The sequence below is a fragment of the Crocodylus siamensis genome, chromosome 1 (assembly GCF_052110815.1).
Source record: "Crocodylus siamensis isolate JL-2025a chromosome 1, ASM5211081v1, whole genome shotgun sequence".
Classification (NCBI taxonomy): domain Eukaryota; kingdom Metazoa; phylum Chordata; order Crocodylia; family Crocodylidae; genus Crocodylus; species Crocodylus siamensis.
Genome location: NC_143395.1, coordinates 4,631,974 through 4,657,785, shown reverse-complemented (window position 1 = coordinate 4,657,785; position 25,812 = coordinate 4,631,974). Strand labels below are relative to the sequence as shown.

Below are 25,812 nucleotides of genomic sequence, written 5' to 3'. Positions count from 1 at the left end.
GAGCCACTGTTGTATTTTGCATTTGCTCCTACTGAAGTTGGAATTAAAATTAAGCATTTAATACGGGGCAGGGGTTGGACTCGATGGCCTACTGAGGTCCCTTCTGACCCTGAAAATTTATGAAATCTATGAAATACCTATAAGTGCTGAATTCCTGGTCACACAAGAACAAGTCAGGAGAAGCTGCATTACTAGACTGTTGGGCGAATGACCAGAAACAAAGGTGAACAATTACAGCTGGGAAAGAAACTGTTTTCTCATCCTGCAAAAAAGTTTCGAGATTTTCAATTTTATTTCCTCTCTGTGAATCTAGGAGAAAAAAGCTGAAGTTTTGAGAAATTCCACGAAACACTATATTTTTTTTAAAATGGTTTTGTTTATATCTATTCAATAATTTCAAAGGATTTAATTCCCATCTTGAGCATTATTTTATCTTTTTATTTTTTTAGACTAAATTCACTAACATTTCAGGATGAAAATCTCTTTTTGAAACAAACCCTTTTTTACTAGTTTGGATAACATCAAAATGGGTGACACTTTGACAACGATTTAGTAGAGCTGATCCCTTCCCTAGTTTCAGTTTCAAGGAATCTGAATTTTTCTGGTGAAAAATCATTTCATCAGAAAAGACCTGACCAGTTCTTATAACAATCCACGAATGTGAGAAGAGGGTAAATACCCCAGGGAGATGGCATTTTTAGCATATTAAAAGATTCAGCAAAGTTGGTGGAATGTAAAGGAAAAAAAAAGGAATGAGCACTTTCAGACCAAGGACTGTTTTCCCCACAATGGAAATAATGGAGTTTGCATTATGAGGCTGGCGGGGGAAAGCAACAGGAAACAACTAGTTTGGTAAGGAGATGGATTGATGACTTCCAAGGCGTTTTATCTCCCTCGCTCCCAGTCTCACTGAGTTTCATGGGTCAAATATTGAAGCCTCCGTGCAGTCCACTTTGTTTGGAGAGGGGCCTGCAGCGTAAATAGGAAAAAGTAAGCAACGGGACATATCCTCAATTGCTGTATATGAGGATAGCTCCAGGATCTGACCTAATAAACTTGCTTCGCTTCTCCCTGATGCCTGTTTTCCATGAATGCAAGTCAGTGGACTCCAGCGAAGATGCTGAGAGTCACAGTGATGTGCGGAAAAGTGGAGATTCAAAGCTTTGCAAGCTCAAACGAGGCGAGCTTCACACCGTTTCTGGCATTGGAAGGAAAAAAAAAAGAGGTTTGACTGCCTCTAGTTTTGCCGTCCTTGCTCAGATCATACTGGAGTGCTTGCTTCTCTCACCCCAGGGCATCAGCATCTCCCATTGACTAATTAGTATCTCACAATAGGAGATGACAGAGCCAGGTCTTCGGCATCAAATCGGGGTAGCTCTGCGGAAGTTGTCTGAACCATGCTAATTTACATCAGCTGAGAATTTGCCCCAAGTCTCCTGAAAACCTTGGACCACCCATTGTGATCCTGCTCTGATTTTCTGTTTGTTTAGAAAGGAGGACCTGGGGGCGGGGGGGAACAAATTGGAAAGTTTTATTCTTTTGTTTGTTCCTTTCCACCAAGCCTCCCCCTCCTCCCCCACCTTTTGGAGCTGAATTCCCCATAGGTGTAAACAGGACTGGCTCCATTAAAATCAATGCAGTGGTACCAATTTATCTCAGCAGATGATTTGGCCCTGAAAGGTACTTTGCTTGTCTGTGCACCTTTGGTGAGTAAACCTACAGCCCGCTGGATTTCTCTGCAACTTTTATTTGTGGCTGTCTGGAGATGGGAAGTATGTGCTTAGGGCAGGGGGAGGGGAAGAATCCTTCTGTTTTTCATAATGACTAATCTTTTTCCCCATTGGCATCCACCAGATGTTGCTTTGGATGGGAAGATAAATATTAAAACCTAAGAAGGAACAAAGCGGGCTGTTTACTAGATGGATTTTCCAATGTCTCTCGAACACTTTAAGAGACAAGGAGGAGATGCTCTGATAAGTGTACCGAAGAGATTTCACAACCCAATGGAGCTCTCTAGCGGTCTGCAGGCCCTGTCGCTGTGCTCTCACCAGCCTGGGGGACAGACAGCTACCTTCCCCTTAGTCTATAAACAGACGGGGCTCGATTCTGCAAAGGGATGAATGATGCCGGAAAGACAGTGAGCAGAAGCATGTCCACTCAAGAAGGGGAAAGAGCCACGACCAACCTGAAAAAGAGGCCAGTAAAACAGGGTAGGGAGGAGTCGCCGGTTGTGTGGTCCCACGGAAGAATGTCATCGTCACATAAATATATGTACGGTGCAGGCCCGGTCACACTGTACATGCCCACTGTAACACGGATGTCGCATTTAATATATGTGGCCCCAGTTCCTTGACAGTCTTCGGAAGAATGTTTCAGGCTGCAGAGTATGGCCAAGGAGGCTGCATAGACAGGAGACAAAAAACAGCAAGAGAGAGAGAGAGAGAGAGAGACATCCACTTGCATAAGCATTTGCATATTAGACTCTGATGCTGCACCACTGAAGTCAATGCTAGCTTGGCTACCAGCTTCCTTAGCAGTGAGAGCATTGCTTAAATTCCCCAGTCTCCCACTATTTTTCCAACTATTTGAGTTGGTCTAATAAAAGATATCGGATTTACCCAAAGAACTTTGTCTGCTTGTATCCTTAGACCCATATCCCAGTCTCCCAGTAGCACAGGAGTGGCCAACCTGCGGCACGGATGTCCCAAGCGGCATGGGCAGCTCCTGTGTGTGGCACAGGGTATATGAGAGAGGGATGGGGGGCAGCACAGGGGGAGATGGGGCAGGGAGCAGATTGGGCAGGGAGCATGGGCAGGAAGCAAAAAGCAGAGCTGCTGATCATTCAGGGGGAGGGAAGTGGCACTCAGGGGTGGCATGGGGCGAATTTGTGGCATCCCTGCCAAAACGATTGGCTCCCACTGAACTAGGAGCACCAACTCTCCGCCCCTTAGGATCGATTTGCAGGTCCATGTGTAACTCTTTTGGTTGGGTTTGACTCACTTGTCGCCTGCAAAGATATACGACCTTTTGTGCAATAACTAGCCAGATGGTCCCGTCCCCTAAGACTAAAACGACCCCTTGTGCGAGATGAGGGCAGGCTGGGATTAGTAAGGGGCTGGGCAAATTGCTGCCTAGAGGAAAAGGAGCACAGCGAAACAGTACACTGCATTGTTTCATTGCAAGGGACCGGCCTTCCGCGCCTTGTTCCTCAATGCTCCAGGAAGACAGCGTCCTGTTCGATATGTAGAAAGGAGGCTAAATGGATAAAGGGGGCTCATGAAATTATCCGCTCCTTTTCTAAAGATGTCAGTGTAGTCCCAGGATGAGTGGAGTCACTGGGCTGGAAAGCACTAGGTGACTGGGAAGCTTTTACCTGGAAGTTTGTCTTTCAGCAAAAATAGGTTCAAAGCAGCATCCCAGACCTGAAACTGCATCCCAGGTTCACCTGACATCACCACCTCTCTTTAGGGGAACAAGAGCAGATTTTGGAGGGTTGAAATCTAAAAGAAACTCAAGAGCGTTCAATTTTATTCTTCAAGTAGTTTTGTTATGGTTTATATGGCCGGTCATTCAAAGGAAAGTTTGTGTGAGAAGAAACTCTGTATTATGAGCCTGGGGTTGGATTAGATGATCTCCTGAGGTCATCTCCCCCCTAGTTTTTCTATGACTGTATGATTTCTATGAATTGTGGAATTCAAAAAATAAAGTTCACCGCCCCCCCCCCCGAGAATTGCATACAACACCGTGAGGTTACACATTGATCAAACAGTTGAGCGGCTCAAAAGAATAGCCTTGTGATCATTATAATGGTTAGGATTGTAGTGGCATCCCAGGGTCCTCATCAGTGATCAGGACTATATTAGGTTGATATTTTTTTTTTTAATAAATATTAATTAATCAAAAAGTGGTGATCCAATGGGATCAAAAGTTATCATGGGAAAAGGTCTATGTTCATGAAATTCTCAATGCAAAAAATGACCATATTTGTCAAAGTGGGGTGTCTGGATACTTTCTAAATTTAAAAAAAAAGTGGTTTTCATGCTTGACATGGTTTTTGTTTGGAAATATCAGTTAAGTTACTTTTTAAAAAGTTAAAAACTGGAAGCAAAATGCTTTGTTTCAATAATTTGTTTAACACTTCCACTGGGCAGAAATTTTGGATGGTCCATTCATACAAAATGTTGACTTTTTGTCCAGATTTGGAAGGGGGGGGGGAGCGCGCGGGGATTTCCAAAATCTCAAAAAAATCCACAGAATGGAAAATCCAGTTCTAATCAAGACTCAATCACTCTAAAGTCTCTTAAAACACATAATGTAATGACAGTCCCTACCCCGGAGATCTCAGAAGCTCATGATAAACCAAGAGGAGAAAGGAAGACGGGGCTCACAGGGGCAGAAGCATAAGGAAACATTGAGATCATGCCCAACGTCGCAAGCGGTGATAGAGCGACCCAGAGCTGTAATCATTAGTAAATCCTTTTATGTGTTCAAGTAAGTGAATGTCCTAAGGGAGGAAGGACAATGAGGTAGCTTTCCAAGTGTCATAAAGAAAAAATCTAACTGAAGGATATTTTCACTAAAGCCAAAATCCCATACTCTGAACAATTCTCCTAAAAAACGATGGGGCTCATAGGACTTTCACCCAAGATGCATTCCTCCAAGGGCATGGCATTGACAAGGGGGAGGACCGCGGGGCAAGTGGTCTGAGCACAAATCAAGAGTTGGGCTTCAATTCCCTGCTCTGCCCCAGGCTTCCTGTATAACCCTGGGCAGCTCACAAGGCTGCGGCTCTTCACCTCTCACCTAGGGATAACAGCATTGCCCATACTCTGAACATTTCTCCTAAAAAACGATGGGGCTCATAGGACTTTCACCCAAGACGCATTCCTCCAAGGGCATGGCATTGCACACGTGCTGTGCTCGGGGGGCACAAAAATACATCAAACAACAAAAGAAAGACAAAGGTAAAAAAGAAAAACTAAATAAAGCTCACATGCCACTTGGTGGAAGAAACAAAAGGGTTCTTGGTGGAGAGTGAGAGGGGGGTTGCGATCATAAAAAAATGTTTCCTTTGAAAACAACCTGTTTTTTGTATCATGGTACAATACAGAGATGGATCCAGATTTTCAGTGTTTAGGACAAAACACAGCCAGGGTGGGGAGACGCCCAGCACAAGGGTCCGTGTCAATCTACCAATGCTGGAACAGAAACAATACCAGCAACTACAGACGTGCAAAGTGCAGCCGCAGCCTTATTAAACAGCTGCCCAAAAAGCTCGGTCTCAGGCTACCTACTCCCAGTTACGGAATAAACTGCAGAGCCTAAAGTTAATGCACGCTTGATCGAGAAGATAGAGGTTAAAAAAAGACCCATTAGGGTCACTGAGTCCAACCTCTGCCTGTGAAGAATTGTTCCCTATGGGGTATTCATTCTGCACAGTCTAGTTTTAAAGGTTCCCAGGAGAGAGTTTTGCTACCATCTATTCCACAGCCTAATAGAGCTCCCCGTCAGGAAGTTTTTTGCTTTGCATTCGGCATACCTTTTTTTTGGTCCATTTCTTAATTTCATTTATAGATTTCAAGGGCAGCGGAATAGGACTCTGATCACCTGTGAAGCACACACCAGAGAACTTCCCCCAAAAAGGCACAAGTTGAACTCATAATGATGGCTACTCGGGGTCAGTGGACATAGTATGTTGCCTTGAACTGTGCACTTGCTCTCGTTTCACTGCCCCCATAATACGCCACTGCACACCTGGGCCGCTTTAAATCAGATTAACTCTTACCACAGTGTTTACACTCTTCAAAGAAGTGAGTTGTCCTTCCCCTGCCTCCCCAGCAGCTGTTCAGTCAAACTCAGCGTTTCTGTCTCTTTTAATCTTCACTCTGAATCTAAATCCTTGTGGTGGTTGCATTGCTGCTCTGCAAATATGCTTCACTTCCAGCAGGATAAGCCAGAATTCGAACACAAATAGCCCACATGCAGTCACCAAGACAGGAGTGTGTGTGTGTGTGTGTGTGTGTGTGTGTGTGTGTGTGTACGTACAACCTGAATTACACTGGTCTTCCTTGCTGCCATATTATTCTCCAAACTCATCTGTTTGTTAAGACCTCATCCTACTATATCAGCTCATGTAAAACCCAGAGCCACAAACAATGGCATTTTGCAATACACTTGCCTTACATTTTGCAGCCAACACGGGGTTTGTTTCTCAGAAGTCACTAGCTCACATGCCTAGTACCTCGTGCTCACAGTCATGCCTTGATCCCATTTCTTGACTGTCCCCAACCTCAGTGACAGGCTTTTCATTTTGACCCTGAGCCGGAGAGAATCTACCAGTGGACTTTGCACTTATCAGCAGATTAATTACAGAGAAAATAGCAAATGAAAGAAAAAGTGAATACTAGTGCTTTAAGAACACCGCTTGCTATTTTTCACTGAAAACGGTTTTTAAAGATTTTGGAGGCAGTTAGCTTGTGGGAATTATGTTTGTTAATGTCCACCCTCTCCCTCCCTACAAACACACACACACACACACACACACACACACACACACACACAAAAAACTGGGAAGCAGGGAGTGCAAAAAGCCCCAACTCAAGACCTGTTTCTTTTAGAAAGTTTGACAACCAATTTAATAACAATGGCTAAGCTTTTTGTCTTCTGATTTCTCATTTTCAAAAACATAGATTTTGACCAAAATGACAATTTTTAAGTATTTCATTTTGATGGTATAAAATGGATCTGAATTTCTATAGGGGGGAAAAAAAATCCTGCAACTGTAGGAAATCCGTCCCCACCACTGATGCCAGCGACGGCTTCTGCAGGTGTTCGCCAGCCCCGGCCCCGCCGCTGATACAGACTCGGGAGGCACCAGGTGCCCATGGGCATGAGGACATACCCAGAGAGTTTACAAAATCATCTGAACAGGGGGACTGGCAAATACAAATGTAATCAAAGCGCAGTATCTTTGTGAGTATATGTGTAGGCGCGTGCGTCCATACACACACAGCAGATGGGCGTGCATCGCACGTGACTTGCTTTACTTACCTTTATGTGCAAGTGTCCCCTTTACACAACTCTTCTTGCCTGCTAAAGCTGAATGAGCTTATTACATCAAATATCATTCTCCTCCAGGCAAAACTAATCATCACTTGGACAAGTTGATTTTGCACTTGAACTACTCTATTTTGAGGGCAATTTTGAAAAGGGTCAGTGTGGGTATGGGTGTGCATTAGCCTTCTCAGCAGGCTGTGCTGGGAACCAGAGTGCCTGTCTCAATTCAGCAGGAGCAGAGCACCAAAGGAGAGCATTTCTTGAGTGGTTTAGTGCAATCTGCCTAACACAATTCCCTGAAGGAAACCGCTGTGAAACCTTTTGAGACGATCACTTGCTGACATCTAGTGTTAGTTTCTAGCATCGCCAGCTAAAGAATAGTCTCTCTATCCCACCCACTCTCCAATGAGGAGTCCTCCCCCTCCCACTCCCCCCAATATTCAAGCAATGAGTCTTTTTTAACCTGTCCTTGAGAGGCAGAGCATTGGCAGTGCCTTTGTCCCTGCCGATGGCATGTCTAGGCCAGGAGTGGCCAACCTGTGGTGTAAGTCCCACAAGTGGCACAGGCAGCCTCTGCGTGTGCCAATGGACAGACTGGGGGGTGGGGAGGAGGTGGGGGACAGGCTGCATGGTGGTACATAGGGCAGGAAGCAGAAAGCAGAGCAGCAGCTTGGGCAGAGAGAACAGGGCAGGACACAGAAAGCAGAAAAGCAGATCAGGCAGGGGATGGGTACTGGAGCGGCACTTGGGGAGGATGTAGGGCTCATTCGCGGTACACCTGCCAAAACATTTGGCCCCTGCTGTCATAGGGCATTGTCAGCATTTTGGATCTGGTGTCTTGTCATCGTGGGTGAGGGTTTGAAGCGGTGACTTTGGAGGGTCCTGTGGCTGAGGGATGTCTCTGAACATGGGGGACTGGACTTGACAGCCTGGGAGGCCCCCTCCAGCCCTGTGTGTTTGGAGGACAGCTCCCAGAGAAGCAAATAAGCAATCCCTGAAGTATTTTAGGTTTCCTCCCTGCAGGTGCTCTACCCCTATTTAACACACGCATTTTTTTCATCTCTATTTCTTGAGCGTCCCTGGCTCCCCCGCGCCGGGGCAATGGGAATCTAGGGCATCCGATCCAAGGCTGGCGACAGATTTGGGGAGGGGTGTTTTTTGGTTACTGTGAGCACCTCTCTCCAGCTATGTGTTTCTTTAACTGACCGTCCAAGCGTGGGGCACGGCAGCTCAAGTCAGTCGCCGTCGCTGGGCCCAGCGTTTCACAGGGAGCATCACAGATGGCCACAGAAGTGCTTTCTGGAGAGAGTCCAGTCCCATGCAGGTGAACGGCTCCTCCACCCAGGCAGCCTTGCCAATGAACAGAGAAAGGGATTTGGGATGTTGCGTTGGGACAGGCTGATAATGAGACCAGTGTCGGTTTGCTTGAATAGTTTGAAATAGAAGGGGGGTTTTGGAGGGCAGGTCAAAGCGGTCACATTATGCTTCCCTGGACGCGGGTGGACCCGGGGTTGTGTAATCCCACCCAGGATATTCCTTCAGTACAGCCTACCTGGAAAACCCGTTAGGCTGACTTCTCTTACCTTAATAGACTAGATGGTTTTTATAATTGATTTCCTCTCTCCCCTGAGCTACAAATACAGGCTGCGGAGGCCTCTGTCACTGCAGGATCTGGAGAAAGGAGTCCACATCCCCGTACTTACCAAAGTTATTGTGTACGGATGTGACAGCAAGCCGAGAGATGAATGTCAGGTCTGAAGAAGCCCAGCCTCTCAGGAGATCATGGCCCACGATGTGGTACTCTCCAGCAGGAAGCTGCGGAGCCAAACACTGCAAAGTGGTACGATTGCCATTGACATCGGTGCATGGGGAATCGCCAACAGACACCCTCATGCTTTCCACTGCCGTAATGCGTGACACCTTCACAGTTAAAAGGAGACCCGCCCCAGGCAGAAGGGAAAGGAAAGCTGGGGTAAACTCTTCTCTGTAGCTTATTTCTCCCAGGGGGTAGGACAGGCTGTTGACTTCTAGCCATAAAGCCTTGGTCCCGTGGCCCGGAGGCACAGTGCATTGGATCACATTATACGTGGCACGTGTAATGAGGCAGGGCTGGTTCCCAATGATAACGGAGGGCTGGCTTCTTCCTTGAAATGCAGCCCCTTCTATGGTGAGACGGCCTCCGCCGTTGCCACCAAAATGTTGGGGGTAAAACCTGAGCACATAAGGAGCAATGCTGACAATGTGAGAGCCCCTCCTGAAGCAAGCTTGCCCACGCCGGCTGTTGGGCATGGAAAGAGTATGCTCCCCGGCATAAACACTGGCTGCCCGGCACCTGACGCTGGTCTCATTCCAGTGGGTTACGTGGCAAGGGGCCTGGTCGCCCAGGCAGACCACAGGTTCATCGGTTGCCCAAACTAATCTCTGTCCACTGAGCATCACGTCAGTGAATGTCCCATTGATCTCCCAGGTCACCGCATCCACGCTCGGGGTCCACTCTTCCCGAAGGTGGAGGGTACAGTTTGCAAGGCAGATGCTGCTGATCCCATTGACAGTCACTGTGATGTTAAGAACCGGATATGCCTCAGGCAACTGCCAGGCACCCAGAGACTGATCCCTTGGAAGAAGAGTGCAGAGGATCATGCTGTAAACAGAGCTCTTGATTTCACACGAGTAGCTACCCCCCAGGCTTACTCGAACTGAATTGCTCTGGGAGGTGAAAGCAAAGCCAAATATGGTGAGCGTGAGCCCACCACAAGCCGATCCTTGTGAAGGAAATACAGTGCTTATCTGTGGGGTTACTCTAACGTCCTGCAGGCTTGCTGTCAGGTTGGCATAGCCCAGCTGCTTCTGAAGCACCCTGATGGGGTATATCCCCGGCTCCAGAGTGCTCAATGGCAAGGAGCACTGAGAAAATGTGGTAGATTCGTTGGCAGGTTGAGACGTGAGCTCACATGCTGAGTCTCCCAGCTTAGCTAGCGAGTTGGTTACGTTTAATCCGTGTATACCCAGATGCAGGCTGCCGTTCCTCATCTCCACTTCCACAGCAGAAACTCCTGGCGTCAAAGCCATTTGGTAAGTAAAGGCAATGTCCCGGCTTTGCAAACTCAAGGAGGGGGTATGTGTAGTTGATCTACTGCCAATGAACACGAGCACCTGAGCAGAGATGTCCTGTGACTGTACATGAGACGAGCCAGCAGCAGGTGGAGTCCGGCACCAAATTGCCTCTTCCATCAAGTGGGTCACATCACAGGTTTGCCTGTCTATAGTGACTGACACTAAGGCTGGGTTTGGGCTAAAGCCTATTCCAGAAATGGTCAGCATGGTTCCCCCTAGGGGTAAAGATAAAAGACATACAGTTAATGCCAAGGTATCTTAGGTGTCATGAACCATGCCTGGATCTAAAGGCAATCACAGACCTTGTTAAAGCTGATGGTGTAAACAGCAGCAGTTAAGCTCCTTTATGATCTCAGGCAGCAAGAATCAGTGGAAGTCACCACTCAAGTTGAGGGCTGCTACTGGGCCAACCAGCAACTAATTTATATAGGCGGAGGGGTTTCCTGGAGAATGGATTGCAAATGCAAGGTCTTGGGCATTGATTGGTGTGGTGTGTCAAGCAGAAAACGACTGGAAAGCAGAGAGAAAGCTAACACAGAACTTGAAATGTCAATGGCAGGCATGACCAGAGAAGCTCAAGAAGGAAGTAGGGCGGGTTCTTCAAAATTAGTCATTTTTCCCTGGGATCTTTTTGCCCAATCTTTGCACTCCAGCTACATACTCCTGGGGCATGGATTTACCTTGGGCTCCCCCTGTCTCTAGGGCAGAGTGGCATGAAGTCACTCTCACGGGAGGTGATAATCTAATGTCACATGGGGGTGGAAAAATGCCACTTTGCAGCCCTTCTACAACCAAGGCTACACTTTCATCACAAAAATTAACTCCTGATGCTGTGGGGCTACCAGTTGGACATCTCTGCCTTAAGGCATTTGGCAAGTAGGTCAACAAGGTCTTGATTTGGAAACTGCCCCATTACCATGGCGTTAGTAGGGAAGAGATGACTGCTGACACTTTAACCAAAGTATTTGCCACATGGGAGACCAGGGTTCAACTCCCAGATGTGCATATCACCACACCATCAAAGCACTGAACATCTGGACTCGGGCTGGCCTTTGGATTCTGTCTCAATGGTCTAAATGGGAGGTGCAAGGTCTGGACAGCCTCCACTCCTCCATATTCCTCCCTAGGCATACATGTGAAAGGTCCTGGTTACCTTTCACGCATACACCATGATCCAATAGGTTCAAAAGTTGCCCACCAAAATCCCCAGGAGTCCCATGTTCATATTTTAGTTGCTAGCACATGCTATGGCCCATGCTCCCATTTCGTTACTCCTAGTGGCCCCCAGGCTAGCAAGATTAACCCAGCATGGGTTTGCTAGCATGTGCTCCGCTTGCATCTTGATTTTGCTGTGCTGATTACTCAGAGTTTGCAAAGAATTAATTAGCAAGATATGACCATATATTGTCAATTGAGGGCAGCCTGCCATGAAACCAAGGAGCCATGTCCACATGGCTGGGATAAAACCAAGAAGATTGCCAGTACCCTTATCTTTCAGTCATGGGTGGACTCTATATCTATCCTGATCCAGTCAACCTCCAGTTGATTCAAAGCAGTGTGGGTTATGCAACAGTTTGTAGTGACTGTGGGATCTACAAGGACTTGGCCATGGCCTATAGATTATTCACTGGTTACTCCTGAGCAATAGAAACCCTTCAAGTCTTCCTGGAAAGATCTGCTCATGATTTCAAACATATTTTGCCACAAGGTCAGTAAATATCAGGTGCTTCTAGAAATTTGGAAGTAGGAAGATTTGGCCAAATTCCCTGCTTAGCAAGCTGCCTCTGGGGCATCTCCATCACCTTCATTCATGTATTTAATCTCTAGCTAGACTGCAAGCGCTTTGAGGGAGGGGCTGTGAATCCACTTTTAACTGCAAATTGCCTGGAGAGCTGCCAGAGCTAAAAATAATCACATTTTTCTTGAACCTTGAATTTCCCCCCCCAAATATAATTACGCTTCTGCAACTCATGTTTTTTTTTTTTAACATGACTCACTCTTCCAAACTGATTAACTTCATTATATGTCAGGTCTCAGAGCTGATTAATGAGGGGTAATCAACCTGATCAATCATATTTTATAGAGTGCCAAATATTAGCTGAGCAATCATCACAAAGCCTCTGTATCATTATTCCCAGAAAAAGAGTAAGTGTTTTGGATAAGGGCTTACAGGTGAAACCATGGCAGACCTAGGATGAGCTCACAGTCATTTGGGGAAGGGAGTCCTGAGTTCTGGGTCCTCCTCCAGGCCACATTTGGAGTCCTGTGTCCAGGTTTGGGCCCCCCGCTACAGAAAGGACGTGGAAAAATTGGAGAGAGTCCAGTGGCAGGCAACAAAACTTTGAAGGGGCAAAGGGACATGACTTCTGAGGAAAGGTGGAGAAAACTGGGCTTTTGGGTGCCTGTAGACATGCAGGGACACTGCGCCAATGCACTGTAATTACAGCTTGCTGGAGCAGCCTCAATTAATCAAGTCTGCTGGAGCACGCTAATTAGCATATTGAATATTAGGGATCCAGCAACCACTGCATCTCATGTATTCAGTGTCCCCACACTTCAAGATGGTGGTGGGGGTGCTTTAACTAAAGCTTCTCAAACATGCTTTAGTTAAAGTGACCCTGATGCCACTTTGAAGCATGGGGATGCTGACACATAAGACACTAAGGGCGCTGTAATTGGAGCGGTTCTCAGAACTGCTCTAATTAAAGTGCCTCTCCCCCCACCAGAGAACAGGTAAAGACAGCCATTTAGTCTGGAGAAGAGAAGACTGATGGAGATTTAATGGCATCCTTTAACTCCCTGAAAGGTGGATCCAAAGAGGACGGAGCTGGACTGTTCTCAGCGGTGGCAGATGACAGAACAAGGAGCAATGGGCTCCAGTTGCAACAAGGGAAGTTGAGGTTAGATATTAGGAGGAATTTTCTCAAGTGGAGGGTACTAAAGTACTGGAGCACGCTACCCAGTGAGCTTGTGCACTCTCCATCTTCGGAGGTTTTTAAGTCCCTGCTAGACCAAGCTTTGGGGATGGTATAGTTGGAGACGATCCTGCTTTGAGCAGGGGTTTGGCCTAGATGACGTCCTGAGGTCCCTCCCAACCATACTTTTCTATGATTCCCTAGACTGCATCTTGTCCAGTGGCTGTTTCCTGTGAAATGCCAAAACCATCCAGAAAGCAGGGTCTGAAAGGTCTGCCCCTTCCCAAATGAATGCTCTAACCCGTAGCCTATAGCATCACACTCTGTCTCAAGTCACATTAGGAGTCCAGGCACTTTTCACAGGGTTCTGGATTCCCTCCCCAGGGACTAAGTCTTTTATTGGGTCAGGTCCTTAGGTCTGATCTTGAAAGATTTGCACAGGTCTTCAGCCCTTGAGACTCTTCAAGCATGCCCACACCACCTCCTCAGCCAAACCAAGCATGTCACTGAGACCAATCTGTCCTCTCCCACGCACTAGGCATGCCTGTGCCCACAAGTCTGCAGACTGGAGCAGCCCTGAGCATTGCCAGGGTGTGAGCTCAAGCATTGTACTCTACAATTGGTGTAGGCCCAGCTGCTCACAAGTGGACAAAGCTGGTATCTTGGTGGCATGCCTGGTCTGGCTGAGGAGGTAATGTTGACATCCCACTTAGGCATATACAAAGCCAATAGTATATATAGTAACCCAGCTTGCTCCTGGGTTGGCCAGCCAGTCCGAATCTGCATTAGCCAGCCAGACCAAACCCCTCACACATTTCCAGAGACTCCTCAGCAGGCTGCTGCTGCTTGTCAGTACAAGTGGGCATAATGAGGGGTCATGCATTTAAATGCCCCATCAATTAAACTAATGTGAAACTGGATGCCCCGCCTCGTCCTGCAGGGGAGACGGTGTCCTGGATCCCTTGGTGACCTCCATAAGTGGTTCCAGATGCCCTGATATTTACCCAGGAAAGAGCCACAGCAAGGCTCTATGCTGAAGATCTCAGAGATGTACTGGATTAAGGGCTCGACCCTGCAAAACATGCACAGTGCTGAATTAGTCTTTTGCTTTTTTCCTTTTATGCCCTGTATTTTAATTTCTTCCCTTCTATCCAGATAGGAATTGAAAATGTCTACCGTGCTTCTCCTCCTCTGCCCGGTGGCATCTAATAAGTCATTAGGATTCCAGGGAAAAAATATTCTTTCCCCTTTAGAGCCCAACTGTATAACTAGCCAGCCAGGGTCACACTATACAACAGAAAGGCCTTCCTTTCTGCATACGAATGGTGCTGCTTCAAAAAGCACTCCCCAGCAACTCATCCTTGAGAGTTTGGCTCAGCAGTCAAACGAAAGAAAAAAGAGGGGAGGGGGCGAATAATCCTTCTGACCTAACACATCAGTTCATCCTGTTTCCAGGCTTTGTTTTCCTTTCTTCTGAAAAATATTTTAAAATGTAATACAGCTAAATTTGTTCCTGGGATGTCACAGAAGAAAGGGGGGGAAATGAATATTTTGTTTTTAAAAAAAAATCTCAGGATAAAGCATTTTAACTCCTCCAAATATTTTCTTCCCTTTTTCTTAAAGTGAGTTATTTTTGTTTCTTCCTGGAGAAACATTTCACTACATTTGACCCAACCCATGACTTCTGTTTGCCCAGAAATTGCATCACTCAAAGAATACATGTTTCGCCTGGATAATTTCACGCCACCCTATTAGTGACTTCAGCAGGTTGTAAGCATGGAGTTTAGATGTTTTGCTGACCAGGTATTCACTCCTGAATTAAGGCCTTGATCATTATTATCAATGCTTGCAACAAATTGTAGATCTCTCTGTGAGCAAGTTTCTCTTTGAGCTTATGTTGTCTTTTGCTTTATCATTAACCCTAAAATCTTACCTACAGGACATGTTTCTTAAATGACCGGGTTGTCTTACCCATTTGAGCCAATAAGGATGTCATTGAGGATGACAGAAATGTTGTACCATCCAGCTGCCAGACCAGGCAGCACTACATCCAAACCATGGGCTGTTTTTCCTAGGATGTCTGCTGCAGTGTCCCCAATCTGGACCTTGACATCCGAACCAGTGTAAGCTGCGAATGATGACAAACCAATCTGGAGCATCTGACCGCCTATGGAGGGAAGAATCGATGAAGCAATGAATCGAGCTGGTTATTTACTCTGGGTTCAGTGGTCACAAACAGGATCCAGAAAGAGATCAGAAGTTAATCTGCATGCAAGAAACAGTGACAGGACACGTTTCTGCCCTAGGTTGGCTAGACGGCCACTCTGAGATATGGAAGTGTCTGTGTCCATGGCCCATTCATCCTTCAGCCTCCCTAATATTCAACCCAGTCCTCTATTATCACAGGCAGCCATGTCATATGATCCCTTTCAAAAGCTAAGCAATATACCATTAACCATCTCCCGGGGCATACAAATCCCTAAGGGGATCTCCTATTCCCTTCTCCTATCTAGGAAGAACTATTCTTGAATAACTCTACACATATGGGAGCACTTATCCTGGAATAAAGGATTGATCTTAACCAACTCTGAAAGTGTAATAAGCTAAACTGGAAAAAAGTAACTGTTATTCCAGAATAAGATAGGCCAGGCGTGCAGTTAGTCAGGACAGTTATGGCTTTGGCACTTTTAATTCACATGAACATTTTAGTGTGCACAAGCCCTAATTAGTTGAAGCAGTTGAGATCCTTTATTGGCCAAGCCTACTTAACTAATAAATGCAGCCCCCTCCCCAGCAAATACTAATCCCATTAACATGGCACATGCTCCACCCACCATTACCATAGCAGCCTGTCTTCAAGGTGGGACTTCCATACCTTTAGCTCAAAAGAAAAACCAGTCTATTAAATGAAGCAAATGTGCTCATTTCCCCAGGGCATGGCCACACCAACCTGTTCCCCCAGTGCAAGCTAAGGTGTGTGCACCTGCTGAGATGCAGCCGTTCTAGTTATTCCTTGTGTGCAGGCACTTACCCCATGGTAAATGTGAGGTATCTTAGCCCTGTAGGAAAACGGGGTTAGCTACCTTGGGATAAGAGTATGCACTAGACTGCAATGGGGGAGTAGCTGACAAACTATACGTTCCCCACCCCCACCAGCCCCTCTTGAGCAGAGCCGAAAGCAGGCACTTGCCAATTCTGCACACGGCAAGAGTCAAATAAAGTTTGAAACTTTGAAAGCCTGTGAAGTTGAATATATTAATAACGTGAACTCTTTGGACTCTTGGTCAATTGTCAGCTTAATCCTGGATGCCTGGAAGGCATCAGTGTAATTTATTTATTCTTTTTATTATATAGGAGGAAAATTATATTAAAAGCCGAAGCCGCTGAGTCCTGAATAGAAGATTGAACTCGGCACCGCTGCCATTCAGGGAACTCTATAACATTAAGGAATTCCATGCACCTGTGCTGCCCAGGGCTAGAAAAATCTCCCCTTGGTGTTATCGTATCTGAATAATATTCAGATGATAAAGGACACGTCCCCTTATTTATGCATTCTGGAGTATTAGAAAATGACACGGCTACTGGGGAATGGAACAGAAACTCTGTGCGTGCAGTCCCAGCTCTGCTTTTACATTGGCACAAAAGCCAGGGATGCTGGTGAGCCAAGGGGCAGCTTTATTAAGGTGCATTGTAGAGGCATGGGGGGAGGCCAGAAGGACAGACGGCAAAGGAAAGGAAAGGAGAGTAGCAAGCATGCGGGATGGAGTAGAAAGACGGGGGCCTTTTCCTCTTTCCCCAGACTCAAACAGTCTTCACCGCCATCCCATCCCTCTGAAATGACCTTTTTTCCCATCAAGCTGGGGTCAGCCACCTTTCAAAAACACAACGAATACATCTCCATATGCCAGGGGTGGCAGTTAATAGAGGTGGCCATTTGATGGCATGTTCTGGGGTTGGCAAGCCAGAAAAAATTTCTTCATAGACTAGGTCTGGCCCCCCAGGCAGCAGCACATGGATTCAGGTTTTGCTGTTGACCCACAAGCTACTAGCACCTCACCTCCCATCTGCGCTCCTGGGATGAGACCCCCGCACCACAGGTTCCTCTGGGCCAGCCTCAGAGGGTGAGGTCCTGTTAACAGCTAGCCTTATAGTTACTTCTGTCCATTTTATGTGGAAGGTGCTTGGTGAGGAGCAGTTGTATAAAAGAAGATTAAAAATTGGCTGGCTTGGGTGCTGAAGACTTCTGTTTATCTGCAGGACAAGAAGTTTATGGGCAACTGGAAGGCAAGCTTGGCCCCACTATTATAAGGTCCTGTGCTCTGAATTTGGGCCTTCTTGAGGGACATTAGGGCAGTTCAGTCATTGTGGGCCATTTCCATCTCTCCCTGTTTAAAAGCACCAAAAAAGGGCCAATTTTCATGGCAGCCATATACCTTTGGGCAGCCATCTATGTTAGGCCAAAGCCAAACACTCGTCTCTCTTGGCAATTAGCCTTGTTCACTACCCAACAGGTCTAGCCTGAAACCAGCATCCTAGGAATAAAAGATCAATGTGCCATCACCTATCTCTGCACATTTTAGCCAGCCAGTCCATTTGTATTGCCTTCCTTACTGGCTTTTAAGGAGACCGTAAGCCATTCACCTGCTATGCTGCTTCTGTTCCTGCTCAGTGCTACAATAGCTGGATTTAAAGAAGGGTCGTAGATAAACACATTGGCAAATACAGTAGACTGGCACCCAGCAATCAGTGTCACATGGACATTAAAGTCTTCCTCACCCTGAAAACAGAGTTGAAAATAAAGCAACAATGCAAGTATGTGCCATTACAAATTACATTTGTTTTCATACATCTCCCAGCCCCAACACGGAAGAGTAAAGACATACATTGTCTGACCTGAGTTTTTCAATTAATGAACCATCTATATAAAGAAGCAGAATGAAAGATGGGCTACAACAAGCTGCAAACATGTAAGTTCATCACTGCCATCTTTTGAAGTGCATGCAAGAGAGACTGTGTTGCCTTTAACGGGGAAATATGAGCTCTAAAACTATCACAGCTGATGAGCTACATAGGAGCCTTAAAGGGATAGGGACACATGACCTAGAACCAATGGGGCACGTCTACACATGCACTACTGCACATTTATATATGCACTAGACTAATTTTCTGCATAGCAAAGTGTCACCATGTACACATGTGTGGCCATTAGGCCAGCGTAAACTAATTTACTGCACCGTTGGATAGTCAGACACAAGTACTATCTGACAGGGCAGTAAATTCCTGAACTTAAATGCATATGTAGACAGTGATGAGGCTGGCTGGGGCACCAGGGTGCTTCAGCATGGAGCTAGCTGGCAAGGAGCCTCCACATTGAAGCACCCTCCTGCCCCAGCCAGCCACTCCACAGCATGTGGAGCCCAGCTTGAGCAGCTCTGGACTGGTTTGCTGACCCCCTGGCTCCCCTACCAGACGGGGCTACTCCCACTGGGCTCCATATGTTGCACACGAATAAACTCCAGAGCTAATTGCTCTGGAGATTTTTGCTCCCAGGTGCACATTCAGATGACGTGCCCAGGGGCAAAAAACTCCAGAGCAATAAGCTCCAGATTTTATTCATGTGCATTAACTGCACATGTAGGCACACCCACAGTCTACAAGTTTAAAACTCAATTCTCTACATGCAGTGTTTAGCTGCAATCTGGTGTCTCCCGCCATAGATTTGTGGCAGCAGGTGATTACACAGACACTGATATTTTACACTGTGCTTCACAAACAAAGAAAACCATGGGTACAGGACATATCATACAAGACAGAGAGGACTGTATGGACCTTTCCAACCTTTCAGCAAACTGATTTGCCCCCAGAAGGAAAGCAGAAAATGTGGTTTCTCACCCGAGAAGGAACTTCACATTCAATTCTCATTGAGTTGCTGTTATTGGTATTAACCGGGCACACCTGAGATCCAAACAATACCAGACTTATCCCATTGAAACCAGTACCTCTGAGGATCACTGGGCAGCCTCCTATAAAAACAGCATTAGTTACATCAGCAATACAAAAAATGATCCTTTATTTATGGGACAGCACTATACAGCGTTCTCTCTACTGGTTAATGGGTCCGCATGGAGGACAAGAGATGTGGGTCCTATCCATAAACTCTGTGGTTGACTTGCTTCTGGCAAGTTACTCCAACTCTTCGTGCTGCAGGTTTCTCTCCTGTTGAAACCTATAGGCTATATAACTTGCAGGGACGTCCTTACAAGCAAAGAGACTTTTTTTGACAACAGACTTGTTTTAGCTGGCAAGCCCTGCACTGTGATCTTGGCCCAGAAAAGGTCCCCAACTCAGGCATGACACAAGCAAAGAAATAGAAGTACCAGGAATGAAAATGAATCTTCCCCGCAGGTGCCTCACAGTTCAAATATCTACCGTGCCCCCTGCTGTAAAAACAGCCTGTAGCATGTGTCCAGGAACTTCAGGTTAGAAAGGAGCCCAGGCAGGGTTTGAACTACAGCAGGGTGCCAGGAAGAAAGTCACAGAAAATTGAAAGTACTGAGTGACCTCAACTTTCATTTAGGCCAGGGAGAGATGAGGATCTTCAACACTGCTCAGGATCATGCCAAAAGCAAGAGGGAGGCAGACCTGAAACTTGGCTATTTGTGATACTCAGTTCTATTGCAAATACGTATAATCCGACCAAGAGAGTCCTGAGCCCAAGCAAGAGTGACCAGCAATGCTCTGGGTGAGAAAATGGGATGTCTTTTGATATATTTTGAACCTGCCCTTTTCGCCAGCCATTATTTTTATCAATCAAAATAAAAGGGCCTTGGCAGGTGGCAAGTTTATTTTTGAATGATGCTGCCCTTCTCCCTGTGCTTTTTTGGGCACCGCCCCCTCTCTCCCAAGTTTCTTTTCAACATGACAGAACTTTGGAATCCACAACCGGAAAGTATAAAGGAGGTCAAGCACTTAGCACAATCCAACAAAAATGTAGCTCTTTATATGAATTATGAGAATATCCATCATTACATGGGATGTAATAAATAACTCAGAATGAGACCCTCGTGCTCCACAGCATGACCACATGCTAACTAACAGGGGTCAAGAAGAAATATTTTTTTCCAGGAAAAAGCCATTCCAGACTTTACAGAAGGTTTTTCATACCTTCTCTGAAGCATCTGTCACTGGCAATGTTTAAAGCAATCCAAACAAGTCAGTTCAGATAAATCACTAGAGCCATAGTATTTTTAAACCAGGAGAGACTCTGAGGTAAGCTGAAATTATGCAGCTAATGTTAGGTGGTAAGGGACATTTTAGGCCACTTCGGTAATTTTATATCCAACTCCCTCCTGAACAACTCATCGTGCCTTTCCAAGCATGCTCAGAAAGTATGTTCGATAGTGAGCATACAGGGAAGACAAAGCCTGTGCAATTCCCCGCAACATCAGTCACTGGATAAAAAACAATTAGAGATTATTAAACAGAGGAGATGGGGAGAGAAAGCTCTCCCATTTTAGCCCAGTGGCTTAGTAACAGCACTTACCCAGGAAGAGGGTGAACCAGTTTCTCAGCTCCCTCAACCAGAGGGGTTTGAACCTACCTCCCCCCTTCCCCAGCAAAGTGTCCAAACCATTAAACAATTGGGCTAAGGGGAGTGGGGGCTTCTTCTGCCACCACAACCATTTTGGGGTGGGGAGTCAGACATGGCTGAGATGAAGGAACAGGACCTAAAATCTACATAAGCAACCCACAATACCACTTGCATGGCTGACCATTAGCCAAGCGCTACTAGCTCAGCTAATAGTAGAGCTGGATTGGGACCTCAGTGCTCCAAAAGTGACATACTATTCATTCCTAGTAAGGCAATTCCTATATTCTGCACCTTGATGAGGAAGAAATGTTATATATATAGATATAGATATATGTCAGGGTGACAATATTTGGATTTTTGGGGAGCATTGAATCTGCAGCTGAATAAAGGCATGACCTGTGACCTAGCAAAAGCTGCTGACCACAAGGCAGAATGATATCTAAGCCAGCCATTTGCTTTTGCTAAGTAATTATCTTAACCGTGTGAATTATCTTCTCATTTTATGAGGAAAAAACAGCCAGTAACTCTGTGTGCTATGAACCAGCTACAGTGAGGAACAAAAGAAGATACAGGGGCCCAAAAAAGGTGGAAGATGGTACAACCTTAGACAGAAAAACAGACTGGAATGTGAAAAACAACATGTAATTGATAACAAAACCTGAGATGAACATATGCGGAAAGGTGAATGGTGATTGGTGAAGAAGCCTCCAGAAGCTTCCAGGTTTTGGTCAAAGTCTTCCCATTGACTGAAAAGCAGGAGTCAAGGTCTTAGACATGCACTCGTAGCAAAAAAATAAGTAAAATGTATAGGCAATTCTATGCTAATGAAGAAAACAGTAAACAGAGGCAGAGCTTGAGATAGGAGGAGAAATGGGTGGAACAGAAGGAGGGATGGAGGTGGAGTGAATGTTAATGAGTATAAACCAAAGCGTATAAATGTGGGAAAAAACTATTGTTCAGTGCTGCTCCCTGTGTTCATGGGCTGTCTCTCTGAGGGAGCTCAGCCGAGGCTGTCTCCATTCTCAATAAAGCTGTTGCAAGCAATGTGTGCTGGTGTTTGCTCTCTGCCTGCTCTGGCTAATAATTATCAGGATCCATGGGCAATTGGACCGTCGTCTCCCTAGTCACTGGGTGCTGTATGGAGTCGGGGTCTAACAATAGATAGATAGATAGATAGATATGTAGCATAAACCATAATGGGGTTCCAAAGGGAGATCTATCTATCTATTAATAGAGAGATAGGGAGATATATATATATAGAGAGAGAGAGAGAGAGAGAGATCTATATCTACCTCTCTATTGATAGATAGATAGATAGTTAGATAGATATCGCTAGATCTATCTGTAGCTATCTGTATCTATATCTATCTCTCTCTCTATATATAAAATTTCTTCCTCATCAAGGTGCAGAATATAGGATTTGCTTTACTATAAGCCAGTATATATAAATATCTATATCTATCTTTCTATCTCTTGATAGATAGATAGATCGATCGATCAATCTATCAATCTATCAATCGATCGATCTGCCTTTGGAACCCCATTACAGTTGATGCTACACTGACATGAGACATCACTACAGAGCAATACAAGATACTCCCCAGCTTCCCCTTTCCAAAAGGTCAAATTTTCTGAGCCGGCAACAATGGGAAGACATTTTTACATTGAATTTTGTGGTAGCTCTTTTATCAACATCCCCAATGAAATGTAACCTGATTGTGTGTATTTTGTAAAGATGAACATCAGAGACTTTCATATTTACACCCATATGAAATGAAATAATCTATGAGTGCCTTCTGTGAGAACTGAAGAGAGGTATTTTAAATGGAAGAAATTAAAACCACAGATGGAAGCTGTAATTCTTTCCAATTATAAATGTTCAAAGCATATGTAAAGTAGGATAATAATATACTTGCTTGCTTTTTAATGAAAGAAAGATCACTGTAATTGAGATGGGAGATGGGTTGTTGGAAGAAAATCAAGGCCAAAGAATTTTACCTGCTTTTTTTAATGATCTACAGCAGTAGTTGCCAACTTTCCCCTTATCATGACCCCTGTTAAAAGTTTCAGGACTTCCACCCCACCTAGCCATAAAAAGGGAGTGTGGTTGTGATCCCCCGGAACGTACTTGCAACTCAGGTTAAGAACACACAATTCACAGGAAGAGAGCCTGCATCTCCACCAGATGGAGGACATGGACAACCTCTTGAAAAACAGGGCCTCCTAGATCCACACCCTTCCTGATTTATGACCATGTAAACCACCTCCTTCCCCACAGGAGGCATCACCAGCCACTTCCTTTCTCACTAGCACTAGAATTCCTTGGGGTGACTCCAGACACCCTTACAATGAGGGAGACAATGCTTTTTTAGCTGAAAATATCCTCCTGCCACCCCCAAAAAATGAACTGCACTCCATAAGGCAACATACCTAGCCAGCCCTCTCCTAGACGGATGGGTCCCACTAAAATCCCTGTGCACTGGTGCTAAAAAACACACCCTGTCATGTTAAAGATATTCAGGTTAGAGCTTGTTTTGCATTCAGACCTACCAATCTCTGAAGCTCTCGATGGTTCAACAGCTACCAGCTTTGGCTCAATTCTCAGATAGATGTCCCCGCCCGTGCTAGCATTGAGTGCAAAGCCATAGGGTCTCACCAGTAACATAATCCAATACAGTCCTACTGGTGGCATTTTCATCTGACAAACTAAATCAGTTTGGTTTGAAGCAGTGACATTGCAGGTTGTGTCGTTCACCAATATCCTCAGTGCCTGATGGTCCGCAGTGAAGCCAGATCCCCTGATAAAAACCTTGGTGTGGAGTCCGTCATCTGAAAGATGAACCCAACCAAACTGAAAGTTTCAATACCCAAGTCTGCCTACAAAGAACAGCAGTGAAGCTGCTTTTGCCCGTCCTTCTATACCTAAACATTCACAACATACAAACCACTATAATTATCTGAGCACCCAACATTACCACAACAGAATAAAAAGCATCCCATTATTGTATTGCACTCCCCTATCTGTGTATATCAACTTTCTCTCTTGTCTTATACATTTATTGTGTATTTGTTGAGACTATGACTGTAGTTTTGTTCCGTTTGTACAGCGGCTCGCACTGCATGTCCCAGAATGCAACATGGAATTTCTTTTGACCAAGCTCTGTGCCATGCATTATAGGAGACTCATGATCCAAAGGAAAACTAGGGATATTACTTCCACACTACAACTCCCATGAAGCAATATACCCACCTTGGAGTCCATTTTATTAAATGCACTGAAATATTTGGATTTGGGGGATTTCAACTGGTTCTTTTACCCACACACTTCTAAACAGAAAACTTTACACAGTTCCAAATATTTTTGGTTTGTTTGGAATTTACTATTTCACTGACAAAAAATCTGAAGTTTGCCAAATTTGGGGTGGAGCTTATGTTACAAGGCCTGCTTCTCCATCACAGCATGCACTGTACTGTTGAATACAAATAATAGTCTGAATGGCCGCACTTCATACAATCATTACAAAAGTACAGAAAAGTTGCATGAGCTGCAAAGCACTGGAGGATCATATGTTGGACATATGGAAACAAGTGGACCAAAACAATAAACTTCAGGCCCAAATCCAGATGTGAAACTCCTAAAGTTCATTTTTTATTCTTCAGATCTATAGCTTGATTGCAGCTCACTGCAGAATTCAGATTCACGGTTGGATTTGACCCCTCAGCTTCCAAAGCTCTAGATCAGGGCGGGCAATTATTTTGGGTGGAGGGCCGCTTACTAAATTTTGCCAAGCCATCAAGGGCCACATGACAGGCAGTCAGGGGAAGATAAATATTAATTTTCCAAATTTTTAGGGGCCCCACAGGCTAGATAGAACGGCCTGGCGGGCCGCATCCAGCCCCACGGGCCACATTTTGCCCACCCCTGCTCTAGGGTGCCCAGGTGCAAGGCAGTTGTTTGGGACTCTGTAAGAGGCCCCTTCCCCATTACTGGGAGACAGCCCAGGGTCCACTGGCTACCCCAGCCCCTCGAACAGACTTAATGGCAACAAGGGGCCTCCCACCGCAGGTACATGCAGCTATTGGCAGGCCTGGGGCAGAAGTAAAGTGTCAAGTGACCCAGGGAGAGGCTCATAATCCCTGGTCTTGGCCCAGGAAGGGGCAGTCTACCCATAGGATTTATAGGAGGCAGAGATCCAGGGAGCAGCTAGTCTGGATTGCCTGGGGAGAAAGGACTATGCGACCCAAAGGGCAGAAGAAACCCTGAATCACCAGCAACAAGAGCTAGTGCCTCAAACATTTGCACTGGTGCTACTGCGGGGTGAGACGAACCCTGAAAAGGAGCTTGTGTTTTGGGAGCTTTATGTTTTGGAAGTGAACGCTCCTGCTTTTGATTTGTGTTTGAATGGGATAACCGAATATGGTTATAAGGGGAGGATTAGAGGCCACCGGGTGCTGCAGGGGCACCCAGCACAGAGCACCCCAGGGCCTAAAGCACAGTGGGCTATGTTGAGCAAAAACCCAAATGTTTCGGAGGAAGGACCGTTTCATGTCAGAGGACTGAATACCTGGCAGTAAAGACTGATAGGGTGCAAGCCCAGAGCCCATGAGGGGCATAGCCAGGAGGCCGTAGGGGAAGTTGGGGTCCACAAGCCTGGGGATCTGACTCAGTGGGCCCTGGGCAGAATGAACTCAGCTAGGTTAACATGTATCAAGGCCAAGAGGGGCTTCATCCCCAACAACCAACTACCCCAAAACCCACTCCTGCCTCCTAGGGCAGCTTCATGAATTTTAACATCCAAGGGTGGCAGGTGAGATAATGGTGTGGGCAAATCCTGGGAGGCCAGAGGCGGGTAATGAGGTAGGACCAAGGTGGTGAGCCAGGCAGGAAACCTCATTACTGCAGTGGAAGGCATGTTACAGGCCTATTTCTAGCATCAAGTGGAAAAGCAATTTCTACAGTCATTACAGTCAAGCAGAAATACTGTTACCTAGTAAATACTCCACATCGCTGACTAAAGGGGTCGCCTCCTGGCAATAGCGAAAGGAACAGGAACCAGAGCAGTTGGCTAGGACCTCATTCACCACCACAACAACCTGAAGAAATGGAGAAATTGTTTTACTCCAAACAGAAGAGGA

General features: G+C 45.8%; 1 protein-coding gene across 1 annotated transcript in view; it reads right to left on the bottom strand.

The window, feature by feature from the left end:
* PKHD1 (PKHD1 ciliary IPT domain containing fibrocystin/polyductin) overlaps nt 1-25,812 on the bottom strand; it is a 407,856-nt gene that overhangs the window by 323,070 nt on the left and 58,974 nt on the right. The window contains exons 26-34 of the mRNA XM_090030582.1: nt 25,665-25,770; nt 23,227-23,505; nt 18,978-19,108; nt 17,727-17,862; nt 15,057-15,252; nt 14,090-14,157; nt 8,760-10,385; nt 8,263-8,406; nt 2,186-2,399 (exon numbers count right to left, since the gene is read on the bottom strand). Of these exons, the coding sequence (XP_089886708.1) occupies nt 2,186-2,399; nt 8,263-8,406; nt 8,760-10,385; nt 14,090-14,157; nt 15,057-15,252; nt 17,727-17,862; nt 18,978-19,108; nt 23,227-23,505; nt 25,665-25,770 (2,900 nt within the window). The remainder of the gene's footprint in view (nt 1-2,185; nt 2,400-8,262; nt 8,407-8,759; nt 10,386-14,089; nt 14,158-15,056; nt 15,253-17,726; nt 17,863-18,977; nt 19,109-23,226; nt 23,506-25,664; nt 25,771-25,812) is intronic.